Below are 24914 nucleotides of genomic sequence, written 5' to 3' on the forward strand. Positions count from 1 at the left end.
TTCCTATATAAGATTCCTAGCTGCGAAGAACCCATCCACTCTCACTCATGCAACTTCAAGCCAGGTCAACAATTTACGCCAACACTTTTTTCCCATGGACTATACCACACTGGAATGGACTCCCCCACAATATCCTAGACTTAAAAGACTACAAAAGAAGACAGCGATCAAAGCACTTTAGACATTTCCACTAGGTCATTGGTCAGGTCATAAAAACTCTGATGCGATGCGGGTATCCGTTTTTATCGGAATATAATAATGATCCAGATCCAGAAGGGTCTTGCGTCGTGTGCACAGAGTGCCTGTGCCCCTTTTATATACCCCAAGCCTACAAGTTGTATTATAACTGCTTTGGGCTGCCGACCTAAGTCAATTGTCACCGGGGGCAACTTGGCCACCTACCCCTGGGCTGAAACACGGCTACTTAATCACAATCCGTAATAAAATATGACAGGTATCTTTCCCATAAGCAGTGCAAACAAGAAGCCTAGCTGGGTATTAGAGCAAAATGCATGACCTCCCAATTTTTGTTCGAAGCATGTGAACTAGTAATAATATTGTTTCCAAATTGTTACTAATCATTAAGACTGCTCAGGGCACGTTTGGTTATGACCGGGACTCGAACCCCACTCTTCTGCTGACATCACCAAAGCTTGGGTCGGTGAACTAGCTAGCTCGCCACGAGGTAAGTCAGGGTCATCGGGGTATAATAGTAAGCCAAGGGCAAGGGCAGTAATTACAAAAACTTTATTAATGAAGATGCATCTCCGGCGCGCAGTTTGCCCAAAACCCAAACATCAACGTGCAATAGCGCCCTCTCTTGTGAGTGACAATGACGTCACAGATTTGAAGCGCAAACGAAAGATGGCGGCACTCGATTGATGGAGGGTTTTCACACGGAACAAAACACGGAATATAAAATCTAGAATTTTCAGCGCTGGAATTATTTGAAAGTAAGAATGCCGATTCCGATGAACACGTAAGATAACAGTTTATTTATTTCTAATTTGATTGTGTAGTTGGTGCTGTTTATTATCTGGAAACTTCAGTTTAAAAAACGAGTTCAATTAATTTCCCCTCCCTCATTCATCCATTTCGGATTCCATGTTGAATATTTTTATCAATCATCATTCATCACTCAGCTATTTATGCACACCTTGAGACCGTGTAGTGTATGGCAATCTGATGATGCGTAGGCTTGGTTTGGCCTCGAGATATTCCTTAATCTTACCGACACTCATCAGTTTTTACACAATAACTATGCACAAAATTAGTCATTTTTCGACGAATGTTTCAAACGCTTTTAAAAAAGTAAACATCTATCTGCACTGTGCCTCAGTCAGTCATTCGTCCATTTTTTTTTTTTTTTTCGAGATGGTTGCAAATTTCAAATTTTGTTCGCAGCAGCTCACTCCTCCCACTCAGTCCTTTTATATCCTGTCATTTGTTAACATGGTTAAAATGTTGGAAAAGTTTCCGCATGGTGCCACCACTTTTTCATATGATATAAAATAATAAATAGTAATAGTATCTAATTTACCTCCCATTTTGTAAAAAGGAGTAAAAAAGTGGTGGCGGCGCCATACGGAAAGTTATCCAAGATGTTCACTTGACCATGTTGACCCAGCCATGTAGAATAAGAATTATTCCTTCGTTCTAGGCTTACATGCAACTCCTTATTAATATGGCACATTGTTTTATAGTTTTTTATTTTATTTATTTAAAACTAAAAAAGACAAAGTGTCACAATTGTTGTGAAGAAAGTGTATGCGGATGGAGGATCATGAGGATGCTCTGGTCTGTATTTGTATCGTAAACACGAACTGTTGTCTGTCTTTCACCAGCCTGTGTATTACAAGTAAGGTACAACTGTGAGAATACTTTTTTCTTGACCATGATGATGGACAGAATATTTCTAGGTCAGTGTTTTGAATATGATTGGTTTATCAGGACACTTCGTACATGTACCTTTGCCACGTCATACCCTTGACAAGGTACAGAGTGACTTTAGATACTTCATACCTTGGACACTGTACTTTCTTACAAGACGCTTCGTACCTTTTTACGAGTACTTGTCATGAGACATTTCCTACCTTCGTACTATATCGGGATTTCTGCACCGTGTATGATTAATTTGTGCTTTGTAATTGGATTTTTATGAAATAAAAGCAAATCAAACCAAGTGTCTGAATACAATATTTAGAGATATCAAATGACTGATGCTCCTAGCTAGGTCCCATATTTATGTGGATTGTGTTATGTTCATCATATAGCCAATCATGCCAATGTCTTTCACTTCTATGAATTCATCAATATTCTGTGCTCTACGTGTACATCTTCTAGTGGGTAGGGTAGTGCTCTAGGCCTAAATGATTCAGCTGTATAGCAACACAGTCAGAATATGGGGATATCGGCCCCTATGACTTAACATTTTACTAGTATCCACTTGTATTACAATTTTACGTAGGCTAAGTGATGCATTTGTTTGTTTGTTTGTTTGTTTGTTAGATGTATGATACTTGATTGTTGAGTTTTAGAAAACAGTATCCACTGTCATACCATGGTCATACTGAATGTATTTATAGTGGCTATTTCCTTGTTGGATTAAGTCAATTCAAGGCTGAACTTAAATAGGGTGTACCCGGTCATTAGTGTAGTGTTGAGGACATTTATATAGATCAGGAACAGGAACTAGACGTCCCTTGTTTTTGTCTGGCAGTTTGTTTCTATGATTTGACGGTAACCACAACAACTAGGGATGCATATTGGTATTAATAGAATCTTAATATTCAAGTTTATTATTTTTATAGGATAGTTTTTATCAGTCAGGGGAAAAAACATACATGCCACCAAACCTCTTTTTTTTCTTCTTGTTGGCTGCAGTCGTTTTGTACATTAGGTAGGAAATAATCAAATCATCTTCCCATCTCCTGTCAGGATGTAATCAATCAATCAGTCAATCAATTAATCAACCAGTCAATCAATCAAGCAAGCAAGCAATTTTGAGTAAATAAAATATACACTGCATAAGTTTTATTTTCTTCAAACATATTGTTTTCAAGCACAAATTTTAATGTTTTACTACATGTTTGTATCATGTGCATTCGGAGTGCGCATAAGAATCTAGTAAACAAATAAATAGTTGTCAAGTTTGTTTTTTTATTAAGTTTTAGTCTGTGTAGGGTATGGGTTAGATGATGCAGTAAACTTTTAGTGATGGCCTAAAAGCGACCCACAATTCGCGCATACACATGTATCCGCTCACAGTTGGCCCGATAGTATTGTGCATGGGGAGAACCTTTCATGGGGGCTTTCACTTCTGCGGACTTCTTCAGTGCATGTGCACGACTTGTACATATGTACAGTAGACCCTACTACCTCGGAGAAGAATTATCTAATTTTATTATGGGTCTCAGAAAGTCAACATTTGAACACAAACACTCAACCACTGCACTTGTCCCTGCTGTGGTCCAGTGTTAAATTCAAGCCCTGCTGTTGTCCAGTGTTAATTTCAAGCCCTGCTGTTGTCCAGTGTTAATTTCAAGCCCTGCTGCTGTCCAGTGTTAAATTCAAGGCCTGCTGCTGTCCAGTGTTAAATTCAAGCCCTGCTGTGGTCCAGTGTTAATTTCAAGCACTGCTGTTGTCCAGTGTTAAATACAAGCCCTGCTGCTGTCCAGTGTTAATTTCAAGCCCTGCTGTTGTCCAGTGTTAATTTCAAGCACTGCTGTTGTCCAGTGTTAATTTCAAGCACTGCTGTTGTCCAGTGTTAATTTCAAGCCCTGCTGCTGTCCAGTGTTAAATTCAAGCCCTGCTGCTGTCCAGTGTTAAATTGAAGCCCTGCTGTTGTCCAGTGTTAATTTCACGCCCTGCTGTTGTCCAGTGTTAATTTCAAGCACTGCTATTGTCCAGTGTTAATTTCAAGCCCTGCTGTTGTCCAGTGTTAATTTCAAGCCCTGCTGTTGTCCAGTGTTAAATTCAAGCCCTGCTGTTGTCCAGTGTTAATTTCAAGCCCTGCTGTGGTCCAGTGTTAATTTCAAGCCCTGCTGTTGTCCAGTGTTAAATTCAAGCCCTGCTGTGGTCCAGTGTTAATTTCAAGCCCTGCTGTTGTCCAGTGTTAATTTCAAGCACTGCTGTTGTCCAGTGTTAAATTCAAGCCCTGCTGCTGTCCAGTGTTAAATTCAAGCCCTGCTGCTGTCCAGTGTTAAATTCAAGCCCTGCTGTTGTCCAGTGTTAATTTCAAGCCCTGCTGTGGTCCAGTGTTAAATTCAAGCCCTGCTGCTGTCCAGTGTTAATTTCAAGCCCTGCTGCTGTCCAGTGTTAATTTCAAGCCCTGCTGTGGTCCAGTGTTAATTTCAAGCACTGCTGTGGTCCAGTGTTAATTTCAAGCCCTGCTGTGGTCCAGTGTTAATTTCAAGCCCTGCTGCTGTCCAGTGTTAATTTCAAGCCCTGATGTGGTCCAGTGTTAATTTCAAGCCCTGATGGAGAACATTTCCTCATTGCCTTAGTAGTTTGTTTTGATTTCAGTAGAAGTTCTTATAATTGTCTATAGTAACAGGAGTGCCTCTTTCTCTGGAATAAAAATGCTCAGGAGTATACCTGGGCCCAATTTCATGGCTCTGCTTGCCGCCGAATTCTGCGCTTACGATCCCGATTCCCCGCTTACTTGCAAGTGCTGAATTTCTGCGTTAGCCTTTTAAGCTTAGAATGCCTCTGTAACAGGGACTACACATGCGCAGACGCCAACATTCGCCGCTAACCTGTGAAATAGGCTTGCCGAAAGCACAGAATTCCCTGCTTCCGTAAGCGCCAATTCTGTGCTTACGGTAAGCAGAGCCATGAAATTTGGCCCTGGTAAGGGCAAAATTCCAGGCACAACCACAAAGAACGAGGGCTTTACATGTCACCAGTATTTTCAGCTGGGGGGGTGGTGCTCTCTATAGTAAACCAGTCTTTATGACTACCTAATACAATGAGGTTAGTGTATGAGTGCCACACTATAAACCTATTGTCTGCCATTGACCTGTGCTTTTGTTCCCATTGCTCAACCCAGTGGGATGATGCCTTTGTTGTGAGGTGTGATTGCCCTTGGCTGTCTGTAAATAAATAAAAAAAAGAATTTGCAAAATCCTGCCTCTGGATTCCTGCTGCCATTTTTTGTGGATTTCACTGAAAAACAAGCGGGGCAAGTAGCGAATTTCAAACCATAGTACATTTACTAGCTGTTTAAGGCATACAGGTGTTCAATAATACATGGTTGGCCACATGTACATGAAATGGGTGTACATGGTGTACTCTGACTACTTCTTTTTAAAAAGAAAACAAAACTGATCAGCAAACAAGGTTGAACCCTCTTTCCTGTTTGTCTAATTTTTTGGTTAACATTTTTTTATGTGTAAATTATTATTATTTTTTTTTACAATTCAAAATTTTCAGCCCTGGGGCCAATTTGATGGAGATGATTTTAAAAGCACAAGAAGTAATAAAATTACACGTAAAGATAGGGGCATACATGTACGTACATACGTAGATTATTTTTTTTGTCAGCGCAAATCTGATTTATAGCCCAAATTATAAAGAAAGACACAGACAGACATCTGAACTTTTTTACAGCTGAGTACAGTTCTACTGTCATGTAGTACTTTCATAAAAACCTCAATGTTGAGTGAGGTGACAGCGGGTTAAAACTGCCTACATCTGGTCTCAGCATTCGCAATGGGACACCGGCCCTCAGAAATCTGAGAATCGATTCACGAATGATTCAGTTCATCACTAGGGTAATTAAAAAGGTTAGGATAAAATGGATTGCACAGTGAAATCATAGTAAAATTATTTTTGAAACTGGTTAAAACTATTTCAAAGTGGTCACGGCATGTTTGTACTGAGAGATACAAAAATAGGTGACCCACTTCTTTAGGCTCTATGTTACATCACTGAAGTGCATACAAATGTACGTTGTGCTGGGATGGTGCCAAGTGTGCACAACAAGTACACAACTGTAAATTGAATGTATTGTGCATACAGTGTGTAATGCAGTAGTGACTATCTCCACACTGATCCCCTGCTATTTTGCATTTCAGGAACTGATTAAATTGTACGGTCCGTCAAATGTCATTGAGATTTTGTTTACAAAAATACATAACTAGATTAACCTCAAAAGAAATTCCTTCCATCTCTTTGTGTCTATCGCCACCAGTTCCTTTCTCAGTGAGGATTCCATGCCTAAAATATCTTACAGTTCGCCACAAGCAGGCAAATCGGATCTTCAGTCAGTAATCTTTTTTTTTTAAACTTACTGTTTACATTTGTTGTATTTTTATCCCAGTACCCTACTCTCCTGACATTCCAGCTGCTATTGGTTTTGTGCAATCAGGTTTACCCTGAAACCTCATGAAAACACAAGTGTATTGTAAACCTACGCCAGTATTGTGAACCCACACAGCCCCACCTCGGAACTGTCAAACTGTGTCTTTTGTGAGTTCTCACGGATATTTCAAATAAAAACGCTGTGAAACTTGTTTAGTACTAGTAGTGTATACGGAGAGTTTTTCAAAAGAAACATTCCTAACTTGAGAAATCATGGTGAAATACATTTATCATGCTTACAATGTACGCACATTTGTTCTGCTATGACAGTAAGCAGATAAAAGTGCTTACTGGTAAACAGCTTTATGAAATTGGGCTCTGGTGAATTTGGGTCAATACATTATTGGGTATTTAACACATTAACCATTGAATGTACACACTAATGAATTGGTGAAGTAACGTTATGGTGAAGTGAAAGCACACTGTGTCATGAATGACTTGTTCCAAGGTCAAATGTTGAGGTAGCATTCATAGTTCAGATATGAGAGCAGACACAAACACAACAGGAATGGAAGATGGATCAAACTATGCATGTTATTACGCAGGGCCAAGTTTCATAGATCTTGTTTTTAAAACAGGAAGTTCCTAAGCGTAACAAAATGTTATTTACCTGAAGAAGGTTATCAGCCAAACTACCATGTAACAAAATACAATTTGTGACTGGTATCCTGCTCATTTCCGCTTAAACAGCAAAAATGTGTTTCAAAAGCATTATTTTCTGAAATTTTGCCCAGGTGTTAACAATAACAGTGTACTCTTACTCCATGAAAGTGACTGTGCATCATAGTAAATAAATTTTGATTACGCATCGTCTTCAGTATTTTTTTATTTGTTTTAGTGGATATAAGACAAAAACCAGGGTATTTTGTAAACGGTTCGAGCACACAGTGTTTATGCATACATTATACGTTACATGCAAATACTGGTAGCACCCACGTTAATGAGGTGCATGCTCCTCTATTTCTACCTCCATGCTCCTAACGACCAAACTTTGTCACTAAACTACTACAGTGTAGATTCCAGCTATCTCATTCGACTGCTAACGTGCGCGTGTCCAGCGTAGTTGTCTATATTATTGTCTATAGACGTACGTGGAAACTACAAACATTATGTATACACTTTATACAATATGTGTACCTGTACATGATACGTGTACATAATTGTACTCTGTATTTATTTTAATTAATGCATGTTTTGCCGTTAGCATAATGAATATGTGCGCACATCTCATGTTATTCATTAACTTTAACATGTTTGTAGGCCTACATTATCCAGATATGGTGTTGGCTGTGATGTGCAGCGTGCATGTTTTATCATTAGAGAGGATTATTGGTTTATGTCCAACTCCTTCAGTTTGTTTGTTTATTCTCAATTAAATGGGGTTGTCTATAAAGTGTTCTTGGGTATTACAATACAAGTGAATGATTTTGTTCCCTACAATGTGAAGTTGTATTACAGTGATGAAAGATTGCCCTTGGAAAAACATCAATGTTTGTGTAACAATAATGTAACACAGTGTAGCAGTTGCTTCTCCAAAATCAATAAACTTACTACATGATGTGTACTCTAGTAGTGTAGCATTCAATGTGCAGAAATCAAACTACATGTAGTCTAGATTTGCTAGATATTTTGCTAAATATAGATGAACAATTGCAAATCAAAAACATGTACATGCATACAGTGCATGTATGACAATGTATGATGCACTGCTATTTCTTTAGCTGAACAATTTGTGTTGAACATTGTGTATATAGGTTGAAGCAATCTTGAGTGTGGCTTGGTATTCGATGACACATACACGTTTCGTAATTACTGTCTGATTCATACACTCCGGCATTCTCCCTTTACAGTAGTCCGCTGGAAAATGCCAGCTAAAAACACAGGAGGTCCAGACAACATTCACTGTTGAATAGCAACATTATTTTAAAATATGAAATATTGTAAAAATGCACTGAAAAATGCAGTCACTGAAAACGTTTAGGACTATGAACATTTTCCAGGGCATCAACGTACATGTTTTATTGAGCTGTTCATATGTTTTATATCAGGCACGATACTTCACAGAGAGACAGGAGGCAATTGCCTCCATGCCTCCTGGTCATTGCCTTGGTGCCCTTTAAACAGCAGAATTTGTTTAAATTTCCTCATATTTTTAGTGTGCCCTTTACCAAGGAGAAAATGCCTTCATGCCCTTGCTTGAATACATCCAGCGACATTTACGCTCGTACGTTGGACCTTGCTTTCCATTCAATACTGTTCCTCCGTCCTACATGTACAATATGGCACTAGGATATTGTACACTTTTCTCCACTATTTCAAATGTTTGTGTGTGGGTGTTGGTAATATATGCACAATTGGGGTGTACATGTACAGTGTACATTTAATGGTAATAGCATGGTAATAGCATGCTAAGGCCTTCATCCTGCAGTAGACTGATAACAGGTGAAAGCAGCCCATCATGTGAAACATTATAAATTTAATTTTTTTCGCAATTATGACACTGTTGTCATAATACTGTAATTTCAGGATAGCATTAATCAATATCCTGATGATTGAAGCAACAACATGTGTTATGGGCAGACTTCACTTAATAAGTTTCACATGTATCAACAAGTGCTAAATATTCAAAAATAAAATCTTATGGTGCCGACCCTAAACCTCATTTTTGTGCACATCGTCCTGGTATGTTTCTATGTTTTTTCCTATATTTTTTATTCATCCAAACAAGATTGTCAGACACTTCGAACCTTTGTCATTTCGTACCTTGGTCACTTCAATCGTACGTACCCACTGGCACGCCGCGTGTCGTCCCGTCCTTCGGATCGTTATGATTTCGTCCGTCCACACACGTACACACACCACACGCACCAGGACCTTCTCGACAAATTCAGTTGTTGTGTTTATTATTCTAGAAGTGTGCTTGCAACACTTGCGCAAATTGAAGACGTGCCTACGCAAATTAAAACTTACCTGCGAGAATGTGCACATTTCCAACATTGCGCATTGGAATTTTGAACTTGCGTGATTACTTTTTTTGCGCGGTTCTGTGACGTACTTGGGCTCGTCGAAAAAGGAGTGCAGGGGTGTTTTCAGAAATTTGTCACTCCGTTTATTTGCAGATAAAGTTGGGGGTCAAGCATTGCAATTTCTGAAAAGTTATTTTTTGCAATTTTGTTTTTATGACTTAAGAATACATTAATATAAATGAGGAAAGTGTTTTTGAAAATGTTTGACGAGGGTCAACACAAGCATGGTGCCCCACCGAGACGCAATCGATCGAGACTTCTCAACTCCTTTCGTTGCATGCATGTGCTGTACATGAGTATGTACATATACATAAACATGTACATCTAAACCAAACATGTACTATGTGTGTACGTGCGGCGTGTGTTTGTGCATGCCGTGTACTGTGTGTGTGTCACGGCACCGCATGTAAAAATAAATAGTGTTTTTTTGCTGCAGCATCATGGCGGCACAGCTGGGGACAGGGGGAGTCTTCGCATCGCTGCAAGGGATCTAGCATGGTGTCTCCACAAACCTCACATTTTTATATTTATTCATTTACTTTTACATAAAAACTGCAATAAAAACATGTTGTTATTTGTTCTTGAAAGAATGGTTACATGTTCTTGTGTTTGTATTTGTACTCAAACCATCCAACTGGTGTTAATTAAGTCAGATACATGTATTCACAAATCAGTGAATAGACAGTACTGCATGTAGGGACTATTGATATTTACATAACAAATTTGACACGGTCAGTTTTTCAATTGAGTGCGCAAAATAAAAAAAATATCGGAACATTAGCCTACCCTAATTTTCAGAGCCATAAAAACTTTAAGCAAAAAAAAAAGTTATTGCCTACCTACCTACCCTATTCTCCTGCCACAGTGTAATAGGAAACACAACCATTCTTTTGTTCGGCCTAAGAGAGCTATGTATGTAGGCTATGCAGTGTACCCAGAATGCTCCAGGTTGATGAAATTCAACAACTCCCACAGGGCACAATTATTGGACCAACAACAATCAATAAATCCATGACCTTCAAATTTTTAATAAGGGTTGACATTTTATTAATGGGGCTCCATGCATTAGTTTTTCTAAAACTACTATTGTACAAGCCTTAAATTATTACGGAAGCCATGGCCTCTGTTGCTTGGCCTTAGTTCCCCTTCGAAACTTATAGTTTTATTCTAACATATTTTCTTGTCTTTTTATTTCCCCAGTTTCAATCATATGAGGATGAGGTCAATAATCAAAACCATGCCCCTCGACGAGAGACACTGACTTGCTGACCTAAGTCACGTTTGAAAGTTTACATTTTTTCCCGAAGAGATCTTCTGCGATTAAAGCTTTCGATAATTGGTGTTTCGAGATTCTAGCTGAGGCCTTCCCAAGCGGACCTTACAAAATGGCCGACCTAACGCTGGATGAAATAGCTGCCCAGATCATGAAGCAGGATACGCACTCGAGGCTTCAGGCGTCGCATGATTTTCAGATGCACTTATCGGATGAGAGTAACCCGTTGGTGTGCGAAAGCTTCGACAGGCTGGTGGATGGTCTTGTAGGATGGGTCAACTGCAGTAACTTCAAGGTGAGTGCATTTAAATGAAAGGGGATGAGCAGAATGTAGCCTGTTTTATACTTCCTGCGAATGGGAATACTAATGCAAAGGGAATTTTTAAGTAACAGGGCTGTTTTCGTGGCGAATGTTTCGCAGGAGTTCAGCACAAGTCAACTGTTGCAAATTATTCATTGCAAATATGTGACGTAAAATTTTGTAGCGCAATTTGCATCCGCAGGAAGCATGAACCAGGCTTTAAAGATGTGCACAAACGTTGAGAATTTTTGTTAAGTGAGTGGTGTTTTAAAGTGACTCAAATGTTTTTACAAATCACCAAACTTGTCCAAGCAGCAGAATTTGAATTTTGGCAAATATTAAAGGGGTTGTGTTGTCTTGATTAAAGCAGGCCTATAGCTGTAAGGATGAACGCCTAACCAGTTACAAGAATGTGTGCATGCTCTTATGATCAATGAGAGCTGGTCTACTGTGACTAATAACAGTGTTGCTAGAGGTCGTTTTGGAACGATGCAATAGCGTGAGTTAAAACGCCCTCTATTGGTAAAATCTACGCGAACCGGCAATAAATGCATTAAGACAAGACTCGACGTGTCACGTGGGAACTGTAGCGGGTTTCCAGGCGGCGCAAATGCGAGGGCGTAGCGCAGCCGTCGGCGTACATCGCTCAATCAACATCTGTTGTGCAATCTCAAGATTGAGCAGCGCAATTAACAGATTGCTAGCATTACGAACTCGCATGCAGTGACCTCCCAACACACGCCACACGTCATCCGTCCGTTGTTGCAATACTGTTATACCATGGATCAACAACGACGTCTTTTCTCGTAAGATAAAGTGTATTTTCTAATGCTTTATTTTAAATGTGAAAATATTTTTGAAAAAAGGAAACATTAAATATAAAAACGTTAAAATCGTGCGGTATCAAGATCTCTAAAAAGATGACCTGGTGTTTACAGACTCAGTTCTATCTGAATACTTATAGTTCACTGTTGCTCAGCAAACTCAATTCAGTAGCAATCACCATTTATCACCTTGTGACAATAGGGTTGGAATCCTATTGTTTGATTTGCAATGAGTGAACAATAGGGGTGTGTTTGCACTAGGCAATCTGTGACACAGTCAAGGATGGCTGGTTCCCACACACACTCCAAGGATAAAATGTTTGCCTGTGGTGAAAAAATAAACCAAGTATGTAAGTTGTGAAGGTCTAAATTTAAAAGAGAAGAATGTTGTGTCAGAAGTTTATTTTTGTGTTAAGTGTTTGATGAGATTTAGGCTACAAAATGCAATCAGAGATTTTCACATGCTACAACCATGGTGGTAGAATTGTTACAATGTACAACTGTATGTCAGTGGAATTATTTTTTTGTAAATTGTGCCTTGTGTAATGACAGAAAACATATTTTTGCTTCCCATGTACATTGTACATGTCCTTGTAAGGTAGCATATTCGGCCAATATGCGTAAATTCTGGTTGATAATATGCAAAAACAAAATATGCACAATATTAATATTAGCCTAATAATACAATTTCACAAAAATCATCAAGAGAAAATCACTGGAATGTTCCAGGATGCACAACAGGGCTTTTAACTAAGATTTTAATCCAAGATAAACAAGTAGAAAACATTCTGAAAACCCTTTTTTTTAATTTGGCGTGCTTCAGTCATTATGATAAACTTGAAAATTGATACAGAGGTACAAATTTAATCTGAGTTGACTTTGACAAAATTCTAATTTTAGGAGAATCAATCGCATCAGGCCCTTTCCAGAATACAAACTTGTACAGAATACACGTATTACAGTATGTAGGTCACGGTGTGTAATCACAGTCATCATCATGTACATAGTATGAACAGTGCCACACATCAGGGCAATAAATTGAAAATTCCCAATCACAGTTGTTGACAATCCCTCACGCTTAGTGCAAATGCTCATCATAACAATAATCAAATACTCTCTAATCTCTCAACAAGAAAGCAAATGGCCCATTTAAAAGAGTGGAGCTGCTCCGGGCTGGGTATCGGATTGGCATCAGAGAAGAGACAGAAGTCTCTGCTCATGATGCCGGGGAAATGTCGCCCTTTAGCGCTTGGAATATCACTTACATGCTTTTTTGTATGCGTGGTAAATGTAAAACAGGGGCTTTGCATACACTGTATTTGGAAAACGTGCTTGTAGGCCTAGACGCGGTATCCTGATGTTCATGTGATTGTGAATGAAATGCACATAAGGCCTGACACTGTTGGTGACAGTAGGCCGGCTTTTGGCTGGCCTATAGGTGTGCATAGTACGATGGCTGAATATCAGATACACGGATACGTATAAATTGCGTATGGATCTGCAAAATGAATTGATGTATGATCTGGGCCCAATTTCATAGCGCTGCTTAGCGGCCGATTTTGTGCTTACTGTGCAATTTCTATTTCATAGCGCTGCTAACCATAAGCACACGAACAGGCATGCTAACCTTCCGGTGCTTACTGTAGATCTGCACTGTACAATGTGTGTGAGCTATTGTGCATTATATTTTAAAATAAATAAATAAATTTAATTATTTGTTCCCCACCTGTGTGCTGTGTAACACATTGTAAATGTAGAGGAGTGAAAATAACATAAAGTAAAATATGCAATTTAAAAATGTTTGTTTTAAACTGCTGCCGTGATGTAATACATTCCCTGAAGCCTTGAATGATCTACAACGCATGTTCCTATGAGAAAAGTACATGTAGTGCATATCATGGGGGCACAAGGCAACATGTGTACAGTGTACAATGCCAAGTGCAATTTCATTACTAATTACTATGTGGACAGACCAGGCCTCAAAAGCTGCAGCTTCAATCCAGAAAATTTACTGTACAATAATTTAAAAATGTGTCAAGATAACACAGTTCAAGGCCAGTACAGCACTTTTGTTATTGCATAGAATTATATAGGGTTATCGAGAAATAAACAATCATTTTATTCTAAAATACATTTTTAAAAAGGCATCAGATCATAAATGTAAGGTCTGTCTGTAAGAAGGGGGGCCATAGCTTTGTTTGCCCCAACTTGACCTTAGTGCATCTTCAAAAGTTTCCCAGAGTCTTTATTAAGATTTACAAAGTATATGCCCTTTGCAAAATGAAAATGGCCAAGCCTTCTCATAGATGAAATTTCAGTTCATTTTGTATGTTTTGCACAATATTGCAAGTTGTTACATTACATAAATTAATGATGTACTTATTGACAGAAGATGACAGATTAGATGGAGACTAATTCATTATCTCTTTGTGGTTTCGATATTTCATTCTTTTATGCAGGTTTCTCTTTGTGGCTTGGAGTGTCTCACATGTCTTGTTGACAGAATGGAGGAAAGATTTAAATCGCACATCGGATCAGGTAAACATTAAGAATATCCACCAAGTGCTGCTCTTGTCATTTGGTCTTTGTTTTTAACCAAATTAATGTTATTTAAAATTCCAGTCAGTTTCTCTTGTGGTTTGTTATTTGATATTTTGAATATTATTTATTTTCACCTCCTACACTGATGTGCAGGGCTTGAAAATTAACTTTAGACTGCGGGTCAGTAAACAATGTGTCCTACATGTATCGTCTTCGGATGCGGAATTTAATTCGTTTAAAGTCCTAGGATTAATCCTAAGTTAGGAAGAGTTTGGTGAAATGGATGGCTGGTACAGTCATAATTTTGAGCTACATTGTACAAGCCCTTCAGTCTTGTGGATAATTTCCCCCCAAATTTAAGCTCTGATGTGTGCAAAGCAACGGGATGCCTCAGTTGAATTAAACGCAGTGAACAATATTGGTAATTACTCAAAATAACTGTAGTGTTAGCATAAAATTTACTAGGTAACAAGCAATGAAGAGCTGTTGATATTATTATACATTTTGTGAGAGATGGCTTCCTCTGAAGTTGTGTAGTTTTTGAGAAAGAAATAATTTTCCACAAATTTGATTTTGAGACCTTATAATGCAAATAGATTTTAAGTTCCCAAAATCAAGCATCTCCAAAGCACAAAACTTCGTATGACAAGGGTGTGTTTCTTCCATTATTATCTCGTAACTTCGATGACCAATTGAGTTCAAATTTTCACACATTTGTTATTTTGTGCATATGTTGAGATACACCAAGTGAGAATACTTTGACAAATTACCAAAGTAGTCCAGTGCCTTTAAAGCAGAAGCAATTACACTTCTGAATTTCTATCAGTGTGTTTTACAAAATAAATATGAAGTATTGTATCACCGGCTGGTGATCTACAATAGGTCTATTTCAGTTATTGTCAGTGTATCATACAATACACAGTTTCCTTGAGATTGTTAAATGATTTGGATTCATTTACAAATGAAAGCACTAATGAACGACAGTGATACATTGCATGGAGGGTGTGCAGTATAGTATGGTATTGGGTTGCATGTTACAGTTTTTTTAGACAGTGTGGAGTTCACTAGTCAGCTCTCGCATGTACACCTTAGTATTTATGCAGATGTTGACAAACCATTAGTGTATTTTTAACAAGTATTTTATTGACAAGTTAATCAGTGAGTGGATTTAAATCCTTGGTGTGAACTGAAGATTAACCCAATCAATTTGAGCCAGTTGACAAACCATTTACATGGGTTGTGTACAGGTGTGCTTGCACAACTCTGTACGTATTACCAGGTTATGTCATTTTGCAGTGAGGCTGGCATACATATTTAGTGCATCTACAGTGTAAAAAAAACATGCGAAATGATCGGACAGGTAGAAGGTTCAAACATCCCATCTTAGTCACTTCAAAATGTGTCTTTTATTAAGTCATATATTTGGCTTAAAGGCAGGGTATACTTTTGGTAATTATTAATTCTCACTTGGTGTGTCCCAACAACTGCATAAAATAACAAACCTGTGAAATTGTGGGCTCAATAATCATCGAAGTTGAAAGAAAATAAATAAGAAAAAAAGAAAAACACCCTTATTGCATTTAATTTGTGTGCTTCCAGTATGCCTGAAGCCTTTCTCAGATTCAAATATTGGGTGAAAAAATACCTCTTTCTCTGAAACTACGTTATTTCAAATGTGGTAGTTTCTAAGAACGTTTTTATAACGTCAACAGCTCTCCACTGCTCTTTACCAAGTACATGTAAGTTTTGATGGTAATTAATTTGTTGATTATTTATCAATATCCTTCCTTTAATATTTTCAGATTTATTTCATGTACCGTACGTACATGTACAGTGTGGATTAAGTCTTGATGAAATAATTCCATTCAGTTATTATTGTTTACTTACATGTACCACCTTTAAAAGAAGATTAGTAAAGAGGAATTATGATCAGTTACTAAATATTATCAAAACAAAAGAGATAAAAGCACACAAGGTAGCACAGTGGATAACATTTTCTTTGACATTACACACAGGGCATGTACTTATGTACAGTATACATTTGTAGGTTAGGTTAGTGACAGATTAGGTTAGTGTCGGCTAACTGCACACACTGAGTCATCATTAAGGCTCTCCCAAATGAGTAATAATTGGTATTGTAAAGAAATGTGGCTCGTGAATAAATTTCTGAAATTATTACCAAATCGGGGCTCGAATTTGACGTCAAATTCCAAAAAACCTCTGGGATTGCAGCTCAAAATGTTCACTGGACCAGAATTTATTTTATAAGACCAGAGCTTCACTTTTAAAGCCAATACACTTTCGGCACAGAAACCAAAAAAAAAGGTTCCCAGATTTACAAATAACTTACAGGGTTTACAGAAGGTAATGGTGAAAGACTTCTCTTGAAATATTATTCCATGAAGTGCTTTACTTTTCGAGAAATCATTAAAACAATTATCAATTCTCGTTGTCGAGAATTACAGATTTATTTTAAACACATGTCATGGCACGGATAAACGTGCGGAAACAAAGGTGGGTTTTCCCGTTATTTTCTCTCGACTCCGATGACGGATTGAGCCTAAATTTTCACAGGTTTGTTATTTTATATCAAAGTTGTGATACACGAAGTGTGGGCCTTGGACATTACTGTTTACCGAAAATGTCCAATGGCTTTAAACCAGCATATTTTCTTTTATTTGAACTTAAGCACTAAGAGAAGCTTATCTCTAATGGGTTACTCAACAAAATTTTAATAACCAGACTCAAAGTCAACATTTGAACATTTTGTTTCTGTTTGTTAATACACAGTTGGGTGTACGTATTAATATTCATTTGAAAAAAACAAGACTATTCGACTTGTTGGGTCATGAGGATTGAGCTAATGTACTTGCAAAGCCTCGGGCGTACAGTCCTGTGTAGAATTCTGTGACTGTAAGAATTTAAAATCAAGGTCCAATGTCATAGTATCTCCTCTTAAAGCAATCTATTTGATAATGTTGATTTGTTATTACTTATTTATTCTCACTTTATTTATCAACAAATTCAGTTGGGAAATATGAAAATGTTATTTACGTAATCAGCTATCATTTGAACCACAAACTAATGCAATCATGTCTATAGTTTGTTTTATTTTTTACCTGTCATTTTTGGAAAGGTGAATTCGTGCATATTTGCTTCTTTTTATGTTCAACATTAAACATATCACTACAGACAGTTGACAAGGGGTTAGTACAATTACATGTAGGCGTACATGTTTAGTATGTGTAGGTAAAAACCTCGCAATCCAACAATGGGGATGACCTTGAGTTAAACAGTGCTGACAAAAAACCATTGTCAATATAGAGCAATAAAACTAGCAATTAGACAAATAACTAGTCTGGAAATATTCCCAGGGATCCAATGGTACAATGTATCAAATTGTCAACACAACCTTTTCAGATTGTTGGTATTGTTACCAATCATGTTGTGATCAACCAGTGTGTGTTTTTCAGTGTTCTTTAAAGTGTGAGTTTGTTTACAATGTGTACAGATCATCTGCTTCACTGTACAACATACAAAAGTCTGACAATCAGGCTATAAACCAAATAAGAATAAATTAAACTATATCACATTACAAATCATTTGGACACGTATGGGTTAAACACCAAAATTAATATTCTTTACCCTGATGCAAATTTCCATAAATCATTGCGGTACCCTCTGCTAAAAATATGGGATTCGAACTGCCTCTAGCTACCTGGGCCAATCTCACTGGTCTAGTTGGTAAGACACTGCTCTAGAATTGCAAAGGTCGTGGGTTTAGAGTATTAAATGTATGCCTGTGATTTCTTTTCGCAGAGCTTGGATAAGTACTAACTATACAGAGCTACAATGTAACGCATCGGTGCATAAATGGGTAAAACACCAAAGTTTTATAAGTGAAAAATCCCAGATGCAAATTTCAATTGATCTATCAAATACTTTGTACTGTCATTAATAACCAAATTTTCTGTTATCTTCTTCCTCCTATTGCTTCAGTACTACCGGCTGTCGTGGATAGACTAGGAGATGGCAAAGACCAAGTAAGTAGTTTCATCGCACTGACATTAAAGGAACACGTTTGTTAAAGGAACACGTTTGGTTTGAAATGCAATGCAATTGGTTAGATAGATAATTTAAACGTAGAATATAACGATCCCCACAAACATGCTTTGAAATTTCACGGTTTTCCTTTTACGTCGGGTAGAAACACGGGCGGCCATTTAGATCGCAACGTAAAGGGAAAACTGCTTTTCAAAGGCCAACTTGACTGATCCAAGGCAACGTGTTCCTTTAACATTGAGGCCATTCTCAATTACTCCTCAAGCTCCCAGACCGGCTACATGATAGTCAATACATGTGTAGTACTAGTAGTAGTCTGTGAGGATCCAGGAGTCCAGTGGGTGTATTTATAGAATAGACTCACATGGGCTGTGCATTAGTGAAGTGCACATAATGAACATGTCTGGCCACAGACTCTCTTGGGTTTGTAGGTTGCAAACTGTGGATGTCATTCTAGGGCCCAATTTCATGGAGCTGCCTAGAAGCAGACATTAATGTTAACAATTCACAAATTGCGTATGTGAAAATGGTACATGTATTTTGGTTGGTAATTTGTAACCTTACTCCTGTAATCAAAAGTCTGTTGTGTTTTCAAGCTCTCAATTGAAACTTATATCCCCTTTGTGCCAACATCACAGCACTAAACTGTCACTGTATTACTTTTGAGAAAAAAATATAAAATTAAGTTTAAACAACTTTCAGAAAACAGTGCCATGAAAATGCTTAATGAGTGGCTTTTGGAAGGTCAAATCAACCACAAAGCAGTTGTGGCATTTCCACATTAGAAAAATGTGCAGCGTGTACAGGGTTTAAATTGCACTGAGCGGCGGGTATGATGAGTCACTGTGTTTATGGTTGAGTTGTCAGAACATGCTGCTACTGTAATGCACGTGGGCATCTTGCATCTTGAAGATGTCCTGCTCCTCTGTGGAACAGAGGACTGTCAGGGAAATGATTGTTATTGTAAAATTTAAAGGCACTGGATACCTTTTGGCAATTGTCAAAGACCAGTATTTTCACTTGGTGCATCCAAACATGTATGCATTAAAACAACAAATCTGTGGAAATTTTGACTCAATTGGTCATCACAATTGCAAGAGATTAATAAAAGAAAATTCCAGGTCTCCTAACATGTTATTATTGGTCAGCTCGTAGCACCCATTTTAAGTGTTACATTCAAAAGCATACATGTAGCTTACAATGTACATTATGATAATTTTACAGAATGACTTGGCAAGTTGATCTAGAACATTCTAATGTGCAGACGTGAATGTCATTTTCTGTATGCGCGGACGGTCATATGCGTGTCTCATGTGTTATTTTCCACACTTTGCACAAACACCTGGCGGATAGCCTACATGTACAGTATGTACAAGTTAAGTGCGGATAGAGTATGCTTGCCTGACTTTAATATGCACTGTGTGGGATTACACTACAGAAACAACCTTGTAGCAAGCTTAACACAATGGAATGAGAGCGCTGCCACTTGTTTTAGTGTTTCCCATTTAAGAGAAATTTATAAGAAAAGATACAATAGAAGAGCAAAGGAGATACACATGTACAACACATGTACACCACAAACAGTTTCAAAAGTGTGTATTTAAATGTTGATTGATGATTTTTTTTTTTAAATGTACACAAATCGTAGCCAGTAGGCTAAATTTGATGCATTATTGCATTTTTACAATTTCGTTTTTAAAAAGTACCACATGTACATGTACAGTAACAAACCTTCCAGGTAACAAACCTAACATTATTCCGGACTAGAAATAAACACTTGACCAGAGGCCCCGGGCTAGTGGTTTTTGCAAGTAAACCCTCCACAGAAATAGTCCAGCCAGTCAGAGTCTTGTGTTTTTCAATAGAATGATACTTTTAAACAGTACCTTACGTAATTTTCAATATCTTAATAATTTGCAAACAAAATTGTGTTCAAATGTTGAGTCACAAAGTGTAAAAGGCATATGGGATCAATCTTCTCTTAATGCTTAAAACGAAGCGTATTTAAATTTAAACACTTTTCTCTATACATTTCCACAAAACCTGGTTAGATTTTGTTTTTATACACGTACATTGTACTTATACATGTTACTGATTCAATCATACAGTTTTGTTTGAATCAATTCATTCTCGATATTTTACCCAGAAAGAACCCTATATAAAAAAATATGCCAATTATTTCTGGTTTTGATGCATATTTCTCACAATTTTTCCTGATTCGGGGATTTTTCTCAAAACCACCTTCAGCCTTCAAATGATATGAAATATGTAGTCCATGTTGTGTATGAACCTGTAGTTTTTTCAGTTGTCGCACAGTCTGTAAACCTCTTGTAACATCTGGGACGTCCCTTGTCTACAATAAGGGAAACCCGGACCCCCAAACCTTTTTTCACGAGTTTTCACATTCATCCAATCCCACCCCTGCATATTATTTAATTAAATTCCAATTTCTTGTCCCCGTTTTCCATGTTTTCCCTTAATCAATTGCTCTGTTTGTACATAGGTGCGAGAACAAGCTCAGGCGCTTATTCAGAAGATGATGTGTCCAGCGGCAGCCCCCCAGGTAATGTAATGATGCGCATGAGCGCGTAGTGTTGTCTCCTGATTTGCATAGGCCGACCCACATTGTCTGCACTACGTGTAGGCCCCTTAGTATATTATTATTAGTGAGTGTTGATAGTGTCATGAGACTATGGAACCATAGTATAATCAGGTATGATCTTCCTCCTTGCGACAGTCTTTTTTTCGCCCTTGGGAGAAAAAAAACCCTGAAAAATGGTGATTTAAATTCCATGTAAAGTCTTTAGAAGCTTGAATAATGGACCAAAACACCCATTTGACATGTAGCATGTTGTACATTGTACAGGTGCTGTATACAGTACACGTATGTGCCAAAGATATTGCGGTTGATAATACTACTATGTATGTCATCGGGTAAAGGGATTCTCTAAAATTGTGGAAAGATGACCTTCTCTTTAATATAATAAGAGCAAACACTATTTTTCATGTTTTTAGGACTTCAGTTGATTTAGAGAAAAAATGCTGAACCCTACAGTAAATGACGTTAGCCGTGGAAAATAAATTCAGCCAACAAAAGTGCCTGGAAAAATATAAACAGATGCTCACAAAATGAAAATGAAAACCAATATTTTTGATGCACAATAACCAAACATCTCCGGCAGTAAACGGTTGTCTGGTTTGATTTGGTTCAGGTCGGAGGTATTCATTGGATTTTTCTACTGGAATGCCAAGGATTTGTAGATGCATTTAGCTGAGACCTTTTCCTTCTCTAAGACACATTTCTGCATCCCATTCGGACTGTAAACCTCACAGTGTACTGTTCATACATGTACGTATGTAATGTACATACATGTACGTATGTAATGTACTAACTGTTTTTGTACATGTAGTGCATGTAATACTGTCATGAATGTACTGATCATGTATGTAATGTACTGTTGATGTACAGACATGCATTCCTTGAACTTTGCTCTTGAAGGGGTACAGCAATTTCCCCATACATGTAGATGGGGCACTTCTTGGAGGAAAATGTCCAAAATTTGTATAGGAACCCTGCAAAGGGTTCCACTGCAAAAGCTTAGGGCACCACGCAATAGGAGACTTTCCAACGCTAGGCGGCAGCAGACATACCGGGTAAATTTCCATTGTTTACGTAGTTCTGAACATGCGCATAATTCTGAGAACAATGGATTTACCCGGTAAGTCTGCTGCCCTCTATCGTCCCAGAAAGTCTCCCATTGCTGTTGGGTTATTTTTAGGCTACATGTAATATACGTATCTTGTACACGTACACACATGTTACAAAAGGTAGCCCCCTTAATTATGTTGATGGTTATACCACAACATTGTTAATGTTCTGCATTTTTAGGCTTTTGATGTAAATTTGTCTTAAACTGCTCTGCTAGATTGCGATGTTTTTTTTTTTTTCAATTCACATTAACACATATTTCCAGCGTTCTTAATTTTAAGAAGATCAACTTAGCCAACAGGGAGGCTTGTATCAAAAAAACACAGGGCTTGTCAAGGAACAGCAAAGAACAGCAAAACAAGTTCTAACCAGACAAAGGCAACTAAACATTCATATACATGTAACGTTTTTTCCTCGGAGATAAATGAACATGTACGTGTACGTGTACAAATAAATGTGGTGTTCAATGTACACGTACATTGTGGTATACATTATACACGATAAACACGTGGGGGAACCCCATCTTCTCAGACATAGTGCTTGTGATTTTTGTGGGTGGTTTTGCGTTACACAACAACGCACACCGCCTACCTGAACACGCTAGACAGCCTATCTGAAGGACAGCTACTCAATAGGCTCTGGCGTTTTCCCAGACATTCTGACTAGCCAGCAAATCGCGCCCAAACAAGGAACGGTCTTCAGGAAAGTGTGGACCATAGTCAATGGTGCTCATCTTTCCCCGTCATGCCATTGGTTTTGCTTTGGACCTTGCGGTTTTTGGCCTTGTGACAATTAAGTCACAGGAGCAGAGAGGTGTATAACAGTATTATTTTAACAAAACGAGACGTGAATCAAAAGACAACAAGTGTTCACTAGCATAACAGTCATGACAGAGAAATATACCTAGGTGATAAAGACAACAAATGACTGACGTCTGGGAAGCATGACTGTCGTTGACACTTGTCGCTGGGTGCTAAGGTCAACAACCACAGCTCAGTGGAGAACCTGTGGCTCTAATTGTGGGTAGGTTTACCCACTGGGCTGTGTAGGAGTGCCCTTCAACAAACCGCTACTGTGTATTCCTATACCATTCCAGCCTACCTTCATGTAGATTCTTCATGTAGATTCTTCATTCTTCTTCATGTGTAGAAAATCATCTGTTTCTTTAACACAATTTAAGCAAAACCTTAAGACACATCTTTTCAACCAAGTATTTGAGAAAATGGTTTGATTTCTACCCTTCGATGTTTTCTTTGATATTGCATTTGTATTGTATTTCTCTTCAACATGTTCTGGATTTCTTCTTAGCTTAGGCTTACGTTTCAATTTTGGTTATTGTACATGTAAATATTATTCTTTGTATTTAGCGCCATGAGCACTTTGATGGGTTTGTGCGCTTTATAAGTTCTCATTATTATTATTATTATTATTATTATTATTATTAGATTATTGAGTTTGAACAATTTTTCTCCTATTTTAATTTTGGTTTTGACCCTTAGACTAATGTGTGTGTACGCTGTATACTCAGTACTTTACCGAGTTCTGTGGAAACAAAATTACAGGCATATTACTCAGCTGGGATTCAAACCCATGACCTTTGTAGTTCTCTGCAATTCCAGTGTCATCTTCAGCAGATGGTGTTTTTTTTTATTTTACAAATGATGGTGTTTTGGACAGATGATGCTTTGTTAAAGCAAAAAATCAAAATCAAAATTCCTTTTGAAACATCATTTGTCAACATTTGTTGAAATAAATAATTCTTCAAAGAATTATTATTCTTATTCTTATTATTATTGTTATGATTTTTTCTTTATTATTTTATTTGAGAGGGGGGGGGGCTAAAAACCAGGTCATGCAATTTTATTTATTCATCTAAATATATAATCAATTATGAATCTACTTCATTTTTTTCGACTTGCAGTACGTCTTTGAGAGGCTGATGAAAGGTTTCTCCCATAAAGGCTGGAGAGTACGGGAGGAAATATTACTGTGTCTCATGCAGACAATTAATGTGTAAGTATTTAAGCAGGGCTAAATATTAATACTGAAACACAGGCTCGAGGCCAGTGATTTTAGCTTCGGGTCAGGAAAACCACAACTGGACAAGCATGGTGGTCTTGCATTTAACATAGAAGGCTCCCTCATTGTGTAATATATTTTTGAAAAAACAATCTATTTAATGAGTATTGAAGGATACCTGATAATTGCGCAGCACCCAATTTCACTGAGTCGATTGTGGGAATTTCATGATGTTATTTAAGTCCACCTATGTATTCACTGATGAGTGGGTGTTTCTATCAAAAGATAATAAAGTCAGAATATTTTTTAAAGGGGATCAAGGGTGCTGAGCGAAAGGCTTCTTTGGTTTGCCTTGGAATTCAACTTCCACGGTAGAATCTGAAGGTTTCTTTCTTAGTGACATGGTCTTATGACGACGCCCCCCCCCCCCCCCCAACCTGATACTGATTATACTTTTTGAATGATTTTTATTATTTTAAAATATGTGTGTACATGAATGTGGTTGGAGGTTTTTTCGTCAATGATGTTCACAGACACCCTTGCCCTAATAACACACACAAATGAACAGACGTTACAGTGTACATTTTTCAGTAAAGGTCACCATGACAGGTCAGAAGTGAGCCCTCTATTGATTGTACCATTTGGAACAATTCACTATACACTTTGTCTACTGCCCTCTAGTGGTGCTCCACAGTCACACACAGGAATGAATCATAATTTCGTCAGTGTGGCGTAAACACAGATATAATGTATGCCCAGCAGCTGTGATTAACTGCAGCTGAACAGTGAAATATTT

The 24914-nt window shown here is 37.8% G+C and overlaps 1 protein-coding gene across 11 annotated transcripts in view; it reads left to right on the forward strand.

The window, feature by feature from the left end:
• Positions 1 to 869: 869 nt before the first annotated feature.
• Positions 870 to 24914, forward strand: part of LOC117288206 (CLIP-associating protein 1-like) — a 101779-nt gene continuing 77734 nt past the window's right edge. For 10 of the 11 annotated variants that reach the window (XM_033768958.1, XM_033768964.1, XM_033768967.1 and 7 more), the window contains exons 1-6: positions 870 to 979; positions 10590 to 10957; positions 14247 to 14325; positions 18328 to 18371; positions 20894 to 20953; positions 24021 to 24112. In XM_033768958.1, coding sequence (XP_033624849.1) covers positions 10775 to 10957; positions 14247 to 14325; positions 18328 to 18371; positions 20894 to 20953; positions 24021 to 24112 — 458 coding nt within the window. In that variant the 5' untranslated portion in view covers positions 870 to 979; positions 10590 to 10774. The remainder of the gene's footprint in view (positions 980 to 10589; positions 10958 to 14246; positions 14326 to 18327; positions 18372 to 20893; positions 20954 to 24020; positions 24113 to 24914) is intronic. The other variant, XM_033768959.1, reaches the window with a different exon arrangement.

Source organism: Asterias rubens, chromosome 3 (genome assembly GCF_902459465.1).
Source record: "Asterias rubens chromosome 3, eAstRub1.3, whole genome shotgun sequence".
Classification (NCBI taxonomy): Eukaryota; Metazoa; Echinodermata; class Asteroidea; order Forcipulatida; family Asteriidae; genus Asterias; species Asterias rubens.